Source organism: Coenobita brevimanus, chromosome 80 (genome assembly GCF_032717465.1).
Source record: "Coenobita brevimanus isolate Jiangsu-jjx chromosome 80, ASM3271746v2, whole genome shotgun sequence".
Lineage (NCBI taxonomy): Eukaryota > Metazoa > Arthropoda > Malacostraca > Decapoda > Coenobitidae > Coenobita > Coenobita brevimanus.
The window spans coordinates 40,526,986-40,539,878 of record NC_137033.1 but is presented as its reverse complement, the minus strand read 5'-3'; the positions used below and the strand labels follow the sequence as shown (position 1 = coordinate 40,539,878).

General features: G+C 46.4%; 1 protein-coding gene across 1 annotated transcript in view; it reads right to left on the bottom strand.

Moving 5' to 3' along the window:
• Window positions 1-12,893, bottom strand: part of LOC145409341 (sodium-coupled monocarboxylate transporter 1-like) — a 150,041-nt gene that overhangs the window by 62,502 nt on the left and 74,646 nt on the right. Inside the window, exon 4 of the mRNA XM_080279812.1 lies at window positions 4,861-5,049. Coding sequence (XP_080135938.1) covers window positions 4,861-5,049 — 189 coding nt within the window. The remainder of the gene's footprint in view (window positions 1-4,860; window positions 5,050-12,893) is intronic.

The following is a 12,893-nucleotide window of genomic DNA, read 5'->3' as shown; positions in this document are numbered from 1 at the left end:
ACATAGTCACATACACAGGTATATAGATAGACAAAAACGATATGCATTATAAAATTACCTCTTGATTCCAAATCCCAGCATTAGGACAATACGTGCACATGCCCTTGATGTGTGCATGCGTGAACAACACACACACACACACACACACACACACACACACACACACACACACACACACACGAGTTTCTATTGATTTTCCTCAGTTAGCCCTACATAATAAATCGTTTTCTCTAATGGATTTCTTGGTTTTAGGAAATGGGAAATTCTACATCAAACCATTGTAAACAACACTCCCACCTCCCCTCACCACCACAATCCTGTGGAATATGCCAGCATCCTAATTCATAAATGGTCCAATCAGTCTCAGCTGACATCCCTGCCTCCCCTCATCAACGCTCGCCTCTCGGCTGCTAGCGGAAACGGGTTAGCATGCATTACATTGGCACGCTCCACGCCCTCTCCCCTCGATGATCACCTCATCACCGGTGATGAGTGCGCCTTGCACTGTTGCAAGGCATGTCAACTACCCTGTGTGATGACAAGATCGCCTATGCCACACTCAGACTCATCACGCATGTCCCTGACAATCCCTTACTTACGCTTCAACAAGAGTCTCTCTGAAGGCAGTCTCCCTGCAGAATGGACCCGTAGCAACATCATCCCCATCCTTAAGCCTTATTCCCTGATTTCTGTCCGTTTTCCCTAACTTCCTGCATATGCAAACTCCTCGAGAGAATTTTTTCAGCATGGCTCCGCGATATTCTTCAGAACCAGCTCTCTCCCCATCTCTTTGGTTTCCTCCTAGACCGAAACACACAACATTGCCTTGTTGAATTACTCATCTCACATCCTCCTTTTGAATAGCCTTCATTGACCTCAAAGCTGCATTCGACGTCGCAAACCGTGACGTCATCCTTGACGAACCTGCCCACCTGGGTGTCTCTGGCCGCCAGCTCTGTTGGCTGGAAAGCTACCTGTCCCATCGCCACTCTCGGGTTCTGTTTTGTGGGGCAGTTAGTGATTACCGACCCTTCAGTCTTGGCACATCTGAGGGTAGGATGCTTATAGCCCCTTTCTCTTCATTCTTCTCATAAATAGACTCCTCCGTCTTTTAGGTCCTATCCCTGGCTCCTCTCTGATCCTAAACTATGCCGATGATATCTCCATCCACTCCCCTTCTCCCGTCACTCTTCAGTGTCTCCTAGTTAAGTTCAGCCAGGCTGCATCTGCTTGTGGGTTGATTATCAACACTGGCAAAACCAAACTGTTTATTCGATCCCTCATTCATAGGTTTGGTTGCACAACCATAACGTTCCTTGGCTGTCATCTTGAGGTAGTGCAGGATTATACATATCTCAGAATTCCTCTCTCTTCCTTCTTTAACCCCTCTCAGTATATCTCCACTATCTGCAACCGCCTCCACCGCAGACTTAAACTCCTTGGCATGCTCACTTATGACTCGCATGGGGATTGCATACCCATCGCACAATCAACTGACCTGCTATATATTCTCTCCCTTCTTGATTATCATGCTATCCCTCTCTCTCTTGTCCCCCCCTCCTCCAGCACAGCTCCGACCACTTGAAGTGGTACAAAATCGGGCAATGCGTGTCATTCTTCGCTGCCTTAGGTGTACCAGAGTGGTCAACATGCTCCTTGAACTCAATCTGTGTCCCATCACCGATCGCATTCATATGCTTGGAGTCTGCTTCGCCACACAGTGTCTGAACACATTTCCGTCTCCTGCTCCATCCTTTTCCTCCTGGCTGGTTGATATTCTCTCAGATACCACTTACCTAGACCGCATCCAGCACACTTATGTGCCAGGCCTGGCATACTGGTTCAAACAAATTCGTTCGGCACTCAACTGTCCCCTCCAGCTTTCTGGCCGAGATGCCTCCAGTATCCATGCTGATCTTGTCACTCACACCCCTACTGACTCTTTGCCCCCGTCCTGGACACTTACATCTCCTATTATGCACTACACACCTGACACTGTTTCTTACAGCTTATCAATCCCATCACAGCTCTCCATCACTGAAACCCTAAACTCTGTAGCCTGCACCTACCCTTCCCATCATATTCACATCTACAGTACACTGACGGTTCAGTCCTCACTTCCGGCCGGGCGGTAGCTGCTTGCATTGCCTTTACTAACTCTGCTTCCCCCGTTTCTCCACCTCCCCCGCCTTCCCAACTGGGCCAGCAGTATCCAGTGGGAACTCTCTGTTATACGCTCTGCCCTTGACTTCCTTCTCTCTCAACACCTACCAGGTCTCATCATCAGCAATTCCCAAGCTGCCCTTCCCCTAATTCGCAACTCCCCACCCGACTCCCTTCCCCTCTCTTCTCCTCCCTATACTCCCACCTCCATCAGGCTCACTGTCTTGGTCTCACGGTTTCCTTCATTTGGATCCCAGCCCATGTTGGTCATATCCGCCACGGCCAGGCAGATCACCTGGCTCGAGCTACCTGCAACCTCCCCCTAGCTGTCATCTGCCTCTGTGTCCACGACAATTGTCTGGAGAATACTTCTTGAGGAGCCCAGGGAGGGTCTATCCCTGTGTACCGATACTGAACATCCACTAGTGTCACCACCCAGCACTATGACACCTACCGTGGCATGAGACACACCTATGGCATGCATCCCACCCTCACCCGCCGCTTTGATGTAGACGTCGCCAGCATTTGCCTGGGGTATCGTTCCCCAGGGGTAATTACTGGCCGACCGGCCGCCAACAGGCCATGTAAACTCTGTCACAATCACATGGATGAAGCCTTGTCCCATCACATCGTTAACTGCCCACATATTGCCCCCTTCAGACCCCCTGGATTATTGTTTTCTGCTTTGTGTATCTACTTCATCACACATCTTGATGTACTGAAAGACATTCTCACCCTTCACCCTGACTTCCTTTCATTGTAATGCCTTGGCACTAGGACAATGCTGGTACTTTCTGGTATACATATATACAAGCTTGCGTGCGTGTGTGTGTGTGTGTGTGTGTGTGTGTGTGTGTGTGTAATTCACCGGGTCGGTCAGAATCACTTGATGGTCGTGATCGTCAGCTTTTACCCTCCCGGAAGAGAGCTGAGAGCTCATATAGTCCGATCTAAGGGCAAGACTGTGACCTGCATACACACACACACCCGTCCCCTTGCTCAAGGGGGACGTGTGTGTGTGTGTGTGTGTGTGTGTGTGTGTGTGTGTGTGTTGTCCATACATGTATACATTAGGTACAACTTCATAATAAGTATCATTTCTGTTTACCTGTCTCCGTGTGTATGTAACAATGTATATATTTCCATTTAGAGTGTATTTATATGTGTGTCTCCCTGGATATGTACTGTATATATGGATAGCATGCATATGTAGAAGCAGCATTAGTGTATGTATGCACGTCTGTACACATATCCATATCTTTATACATGCGTACCTATCCTGTACATTCAGTATGCCTATGGCTACGTGTGCGTGAATCTATACGTATATATATATAGATATATATGTATATGTATGTGTGCATATGTGCCTCTTTCTGCATACGTATGTACTGTACATGGGTGTGTGTCATTGTATCCCACTGCTCATTTCTAAACTTGTAATGCTTGTTACTACAACAACTTTGTACCATGTATGTGTCATTGTATCTCTTTGTGCATTACTGCGCTTGTACTGCTAATTACTTCTATACCTTTTATGCCATATATGTGTAATGTAACCCTTTGCTCTCACGCACTCATCCCTGCTTGGCCTTCAGCGACAGTGTTCCCCAGGGTGTTAGGGCTAGTACTGAATAATAAATAAAGAACCTAAATAAAATAAACACCTTGCTCACCTGGGAAGTATCTCGTGATTCTCCGCTATTTACGTAATTTTTCCAGTGTTTCATATATAACTGCGCACTTCCTGATATCCACAAAGATGCCCAGGAAGCCCAAGCTAGTTCGTAGCGTTGGAAAAGCTGAAACCTCCAATATTGCCCTTCAAATGAGAACTATAGTGGGGACACTGGATCGTCGTCGCCTTCCACCTGTATGCTGCTAGGTACAGTATGTACCAGAAGTTACGCTTGCAAACATGTATGGAAGAAAGACAGAATGTCTTGGATGCAAGAAAAGGGCTGATGAGGAAAGTATTGAAGGAGTCTTATAATTCACAGGTTATTGACGATCGGTAAGATACTGTAGATACCGGTACTGCATGGTACCGCTAATGGCCCACAGCAGAAGCTGCTTATTGAATCACTTTTTGACACAGGAGGTTGAACTGTACAGAAAGAATCCATTTCAATTAGTTCTGACTTCAGGCAAAGTTTCATTTGGCTAGGATAAATAGTTTTTGAGTTATTCAAGTTGATATTCAAACTAACCTGTAGCCTACCGGTCGTCCTGAAAAATTTAGTTTATCGACATAAAAATGTTACTTCTCGCTTATCTCTTGATGGATTTCAGTAATTAAAAAACTAATTTTATCAGAAAACTATAACAAACATTTCTAAGCACTCTGTTTCTTGATAAGATCAGAAGATATCTACATGTTTGTGTTCATAATAGTTGCTGAATAAAACTTTTTCCATAATTTTTTCCAAAGCTGAAATTTGGCATGCACAAAGCAAGCGTACAGAAAGTTTGGTAATGCTCTTCTCCGGATTTTTTTTTTTTTTTTTTTTTTTTTGATTCATGCAAATCTACCAACAAATGAGCGAGTTTTAAGGAAAATAATTCTCATGTGCACACGGTGCTGTGAGAGTCTTACCTGTAACTGGCTTTATAGCCAAAAGTGAAGATGATGTCAACATAAGTTTTTCTTAATTCTCTGGAAAATTAATTTTTAATATCATTGATTTTCAAACTTACAATTGATATATAAAAGGTGCAGATTGATCCCATTATGAGCATGGACGTCCAGGTCGATAGACTGGTGACGGTGGAGAGGGCCAGGGAGGGGGCATACAAACAGATACCCATGTAGAAGAACCGACTGAGGATGTGGCACAGTGAGGATAACTTCCGCAGTGTTGCTGAATTGAAACGCATCTCTATGTACTGAAAAGGATAGTTTTGCAAAGCTTACACAGAGAAACAAAGGTTTTTAAACTATAAGAAATACTGATGTGATAGACTGTGCATGGACAGCATGTTGTTCCACTTTTATGTCATGGGAGAAAAGTTACGGAGTACTTTATGTAATAGAAACAAAACGCTATGGATTTTGATAAATCCTTATCATAGATTCATGTGAAAAAACAATTTATTGGGAACGGCATAGTGAAGAGAGCTTCAGTTGCGTAGTTGAAATACATCTGTGTGTACAGAAAATGAAGGTTATGGGGTTTTACATGGAGCACGGTGCTGGTAAGGGAAGCCTTTCACGCGGTGGCAACGACATGGCCAGGTGGCAGAGCTGCCTAGTTATAGCAATGTTCCTTAGTCCCCTCCTTATCCCAATCAAGAGAAGACTGTGGATTGCAGAAGGGTAACTTCAGTCCGCAGTTCACTAGATTCGTGGTTCTGATAAACTTGGAGCTGCTACTACTACTACTACTACTGACAATGTTCTCAATGCCATGGCAGGTTGGCCAGAAAGTGGAATGGCAATAATGTGGAAAAAGGATTCACATTATAAAGTTATAAAATATCTGGCTACAGATGAATGTTATTATATATATATATATATATATATATATATATATATATATATATATATATATATATATATAGATCTATTGTTACGGTGGCGCCAGCCCGGGGTTATTACAAAAAAGACAACAAGTCAGCCTTAGATGATCGGCCTCCACTGCGTTGCAAAAATAACGCAGACCCCGGCACTGACACTCCGCAAACTAGAGAAAAACTGCGCAACGGAAAGGTACTTACTTAAGAACGCAACACTCTGTACTTTGATAATAAAACGGAACAGCCTACCTATAGATCTAGCCTACTATCGCCACTACCGGAAGTAATACCGCCCGAGACAGTATACAGGAACACCTCCCACTTACTTCCGGTGGTGACGACTTTCTACTTAACCCGTGTCCAAGGGGGAACGCAGTTAATAGCTCACGATGGTTCTCACTAGCCTTGAGCAAAGAGATGGGATTAACTGTGTAGGGGTTAGGGGTGTGTGTGTGTATGTACGTGTGTTGGGGAACGTTAACAAAGGCAGCGAGAAGACCACGGTGAGCCAAACTGGCCCTCCAAAGACAACAAGGTCACAAAAACAAATAAAATATCTACTTCCCTCAGTCAGCAACAAAAAGAATAAAAATAAACTTAAATGAAAACGCCAGCTCGGCATAAAAATAACTGGGGAGAGAGCGAGAGTATACAAACACCCGATACTAAAGCTGGCTGGGAAGATACTGCCTCTGATCAAGGCTCGCGCACGGCCAAGCGCGAACGCATAATCAAATTAATTAATAAGAACTTATATTCGTGCCCCTCTCTCTCTCTACAATAAACTGGTACTTCTAATGCAAGCAAAACATCATTAAATATACTGGTAGCTCACATAAGACAATCAAAATAATCAAATGCATTCTCAGCATGGTATTAAATAAAATTGCCCTCAGTGGCAGGAACGAAAGAAACAAAAGAACTTGTAACACTCGCTAATATAAACTCCGCGAATGACGCGGATACATACTGCATAATCCCCCTAGCCCAGCTGTAACGGCTGCACTCGTGGAACGGAAAGGCGGACAACGTAACACGCCCTTCCCCAAGGGAAAATTTTGAGCCCTGGATCAAAATTTTCGAATCAAGACCCTGACCCCTCCCTGGATAAACAATCAGCAATTACGTTATCAATCCCTTTAATATGCCTAACTTCTAAATTGTACTCTTGCAAAAGCAAACTCCAGCGGGTCAAACGCTGGTTCTTAAATTTGAACCTGTTCAAAAACTGCAGGGGATGATGGTCTGAATAAATCTTGATCACAGGGCCAAAAGGGGGCAGGTAGACAGCAAAGTGTTGCAGGGCCAGGATAATCGCTAATAACTCCTGCTCTATGACGGAATAGTTCTTCTGGGCTCTATTAAACTTCTTTGAGAAGTATGATATGGGATGTTCAACCTGGCCCTCATCTGGCTGCATCAACACTGCTCCTACCCCTACTCGGCTAGCATCAACTGTCAGCACAAAAGGTTTGTCAAAATCTGGTGCACGCAATATAGGGTGGTGGCACAGCAGAGACTTAACCGTAATAAAAGCTTGCTCACACTCGGCTGTCCACTGCCACTTCTTATCCTTGCGCAATGTCAGTAAGAGGGGCAAGCACTGTGGAGTAATTCCCAATGAATCTTCGGTAATAGCCGATCATGCCCAAAAATCGCTGGAGGGCACGGCGACACTGGGGTGCTGCAAAGTTGGAAATGGCATCCACCTTAGCCCGAGGTGGAGCCACTTGCCCATGTCCCACAACAAATCCAAGGTACTGGACCTTAGCACGTACGAACTCGCACTTGTCTAAGTTGACTACCAAGCCAGCTTCCTCCAACCGCTTAATGAGCATTTCCACATGATCAAGGTGCTCCTCCCACTTGGTGTCATACACAATGACATCATCGATGTAAACGACACAATTGGGTATGCCATCCACCACTTTATCCATAAGCCTCTGGAAAGTGGCTGGAGCATTCTTCAATCCATAAGGCATCACCTGGCACTGATATACTGCACCACTGACAACAAAGCTAGCCACTTGTTTAGCCCGTTCCGTCAGCGGGACCTGCCAGTATCCTTTTACTAAGTCAAGTTTGGTGATATAAGTGGCATTTCCCACCTTGTCCACGGAGTCATCGACCCGAGGTAAAGGATAAGCATCGGTCTTAGACAGTGAATTAACTTTCCGGAAGTCCACACACAACCTAACCTTCCCATCTGGCTTCGGCTGCAAGGTAACTGGTGAACTCCACTCACTGAAACTCCTCTTGATCAATCCAGGGTCCAACATATACTTGATCTCATCATCGAGAGCTTTCTGTCTGATAGGGTTGATGCGGTAGGGAGCTAATTTTACAGGCTTACTATCCCCAACGTCAATGTCATGAGTAGCCCAAGTTGTCAATCCCGGTGAATCTCCAAAAACTTTCGGATGTTTCCATAATCTGTTGCACAGCTCTTCTTGCTTTACTGGATCAAGGTGTCTCAATTTCTCCACCAGAGCTGCATAACCATTGCCCTCCCATAGGTCAGCTGGTAACATCTCACCACAACTAAGCACTTCCTCCTGCTCCTCTAACTCACTACCAACCACCAAAACTACAGGAGCGCTCTTATCCCTGGTTCCCTCAACATCCACTCCAAAGTCACCTTCCAGGGACTGTGGCTGTAACCCTGGTCCACTACTCACATCACCGGCACCAACAGCTCCCTTCACAGCACGTCCCTTTGATGCCACGTCCTCTCTTTCCCGTCCTTCACATCCCAGGTGAGAGACATCAGCAGTCATCCCACAATGAGAATCAACTGGGCGATAGTATGGCTTCAACATATTAATGTGGCACAACTGAGTACTCTTCCGCCTATCTGGGGTAACAATTAGATAGTCAAGTTCCCCAACTCTCTTCTTCACAATATAAGGACCACTGAATCTAGCCGCCAGAGGTTTTCCTTGCATGGGCAGCAGTGCTAAAACTTCATCTCCTTGCTTAAACTCACGACTTCTGACCTTCTTATCGTAATGAGCCTTCATTTTCGCTTGAGCCCCGATTAGATGGTCACGGGCAAGCTCTAAAGCGCAATGCAGTCTCTCCCGAGTGCGGCAGACATAGTCAAGCATGGATTCCTGGTTGCCAGATTTGTTGTTACTCCAGGCCTCTCGCACCACATCCAAGGGACCACGAACTCTGTGCCCAAACACTAACTCATTGGGTGAAAACCCTAACGACTCAGTTGGTACCTCTCTCACTGCAAACATAACAAAGGGTACCGCTAAGTCCCAATCCTTTCCACTATCATAGCAGAAGGTGCGCAGCATTGTCTTTAAGGTCTGATGATGCCTCTCCAGGGCACCTTGTGACTGCGGATGGTAGGCACTGGACAAAATGTGTTTGATGCCCAACTCTGTCATTGTCTGCTTAAACAAATTAGATGTAAAATTTACTCCACGGTCTGACTGCAACTCCTTGGGCAGGCCAAAATGAGTAAAGAACAGGATAAGTTGCTTGACTACTGACTTCGCCTGCATGCTTCTGATTGGTATAGCCTCTGGGTATCGCGTTGTAACATCCATTATGGTTAACAAATACTTGTTTCCAGCAGAAGTAGGAGGTAAAGGGCCCACGATATCAATGATTACCCGGGTAAACGGAGGTTCAACTGCAGGAATGGGAGTCAAAGGGGCCACAGGAAGAACCTGATTAGGCTTGCCCACTATCTGACACGTGTGACAGCTCTTGATGTACGCAGCAACTTGTTCCGGCATACTTGGCCACCAAAAGTTATATCTTAAGCGCTGCACTGTCTTCCTGTTTCCCAAGTGACCTGCTAAAGGTCCCTCATGTGCTAACTGTATTAACGGCACCCTATACTGCACAGGCACCACCACCTGCACTAACTCACCCACTCCTCCATCCACCGTGGCGCCAGTGGGCGTCCATCGGCGATGTAAAACATAGTCTTTAAACAGGAACTCCTTCTTACCACACTCCATACTTCTTTCTTCCCCTACTCGAGCAAACAAGGGCTTTAATGTTACATCCTGTTGCTTCACCCTCAATTCTGCTGGCCCAACACCCGCCAGCTCTACTGAGGACTGAGATAAGGGAATGGTCGGGACACTGGATTGCGAAGGGCGATCAATCTCAGCGTCACCTCTAGTACACTCGACAGGGGGAGGAATGTCAGACTCCACACTGACATCATCATCACCTCTACCCTCAACAGTGACACTCTGTTCCTCAGGCGCGTTTGACGGTGGTCCTCCATCCCTGCAGTCGACCCCAGCGTCCTGAAATTCTCCTAATTCAGTCGATGGGCTGGGTTCAGTCTCCACACAGACACACTCAGCACCACCTCTAGTGTCCTGAGTGGGAAGTGGGGCGGCACCCATGCACGCATTCCCACTCTCCTCACCCACCACAGCAACACTCTGCTCACTAGGTTCCTCCATTGGTGGCCCTGCCTCACCACAGTCGACCCCAAGAACCTGTGACTTCACCAGTTCTTCCTCCCGGGCTGCAACCTGTGCCATAGATCTTGTAATTGCACAGACCGGGAAAATGGCTTCCACTTCTGCATCAACTTCAATACCAATTTCTGGGGCGTCAAAACACTTCTCTGCCACAACAACTGGTGGGGGAAGAGATGGAAATACTTTCTCTCCAGCCAGGTCGTTCCCCAGCAGAAAATCAATCCCCTCTACTGGCATTACATCAGCAACAGCTACTTGAGCTGCAGCCTGAACAATGGGGCAATCGAGTTCCACATGAACATAATCATAGTATTCATCTGAGTTCATGCCTCTACACAGCACATACTTCCCTGAGTTTACAGGCCCTCCAGTCACGTTTCTGCACACAGACTGTTGTGCACAGGTATCACGAGCCACAGTAACTGGATAACTGATCCCATGAATTTTCACTGTGCCGTGACACATAAAAGGTTTACACCAGTCTAGGGACGATTTCTGAGGCAGTTCATCCGGAGGTGGCGTAGCATGTTGGGTAACTTTTTCAGCCTGAGCTGGCAGCGAGCACAGCCGGCTGCACTCCAGCTTTCCACAGACTTCTCCCTCACCGTTACCACTCTCCCAACTCCTCTCGTTCACCTGACTCGAACCTATAACTAGTGCCACTGGTTTGGCATTTTGGGAGGCCTTCCACTTAGGGCAGTTAGGCTTGATGTGCCCACTCTGTTTGCAAAAGTAACAAACTAGCTTCGAACTGGATACAGGGCTCTTTCTCCCTGAATTCTTTTTCTCCTCTGAACTTCCCTTGGACTGATTCACGGGAGATTTATCCCAGGCAGGGCCACTCACAGTCCTCTCCCTGGAATACTGAAAATTAGCATACTTGACCCCCATACTCCGCAAGGCAAACACCCGGTCATCAGCCCACGTCGCTGCTTCCTTCACGGTCTTGAATCTCTTCTCCCTAATTTTAACACCAATTTCTTTGTCAGCCATGTTGGTAAAATGTTCCATCAAAAGCAGTTCACGCACCTCGTTATACGAAGTGGCGCTCTCACTCAGCAACCACTCGTCTAACCTCTCCTCCAGATACCTAGCGTAGGCCATATAGGTGTCAGCAGGCCTTTTCCGAGCACCACGGAACAACAACCGATAAGCCTCTGGTCTAAGTTCATATGCCTTCAGGATGGCTGTTTTAAATTCATCATAATCATTTACATCCTCAGGGCTCAACCTATTATACACTTCCAAGGCTTTTCCCTTCAGCACATTAGATACCAACCCCACCCAGCGCTGCCTTGGCCACTCAAACTCCCTAGCCTTCTTCTCAAATCTAACAAACCATTCTGTCACCTTCAACTCATCAAATGCTGGCACTAATTTTAGACTCCTTGAGAACCAACTCTCCCTATCCTCTGCACGGCCTGAGGTTTGGGTATCTGAAGTTGGTCTATTAGCAGTCACCTCCAAGCGAGTCTTCTCCAGCTCAAATCGCATTTTTTTCACGCTGCAACTCCATCTCCTCTCTTGCACGCTGCATCTCCATCTCCCTCTCTTCTTTTGCACGCTGCATCTCCATCTTTTTTAACTCCAACTGCAACTGAGCCTCCGGTGACAAGACTCCAGGGTATATGGGAGTGGAATGAACAACTCCAGGGAAAGCACTAGACATACCTGGGGGAACTGCTCTAAACTGGCTCGGCGGCATCATAGATGGTAATAGTGGGGTAGCGAAACGAGGCAGCTCAGCCCCATAGTCAAACTCAGGGCTCACACGGGGAGTACCTTTGCTATGTGCCTCTCGTTGTTCCATATCCACAGGTGACTCAGCACGTACGCGATCTGGTGTAGACACGTGTGACTCCATGGCGACAAATCAATGGCAGTACTCAATAATGAAATACTAATGCTGACTGAGAAACTACAAACACAACAACTTCACCTCAAAGCACAGAGAACGCCAAGGTAACGATATCCTAGCAAGAAAGGCACTGTTAGGATATCCTGGCGAGGTCGCCACTGTTACGGTGGCGCCAGCCCGGGGTTATTACAAAAAAGACAACAAGTCAGCCTTAGATGATCGGCCTCCACTGCGTTGCAAAAATAACGCAGACCCCGGCACTGACACTCCGCAAACTAGAGAAAAACTGCGCAACGGAAAGGTACTTACTTAAGAACGCAACACTCTGTACTTTGATAATAAAACGGAACAGCCTACCTATAGATCTAGCCTACTATCGCCACTACCGGAAGTAATACCGCCCGAGACAGTATACAGGAACACCTCCCACTTACTTCCGGTGGTGACGACTTTCTACTTAACCCGTGTCCAAGGGGGAACGCAGTTAATAGCTCACGATGGTTCTCACTAGCCTTGAGCAAAGAGATGGGATTAACTGTGTAGGGGTTAGGGGTGTGTGTGTGTATGTACGTGTGTTGGGGAACGTTAACAAAGGCAGCGAGAAAACCACGGTGAGCCAAACTGGCCCTCCAAAGACAACAAGGTCACAAAAACAAATAAAATATCTACTTCCCTCAGTCAGCAACAAAAGGAATAAAAATAAACTTAAATGAAAACGCCAGCTCGGCATAAAAATAACTGGGGAGAGAGCGAGAGTATACAAACACCCGATACTAAAGCTGGCTGGGAAGATACTGCCTCTGATCAAGGCTCGCGCACGGCCAAGCGCGAACGCATAATCAAATTAATTAATAAGAACTTATATTCGTGCCCCTCTCTCTCTCTACAATAAACTG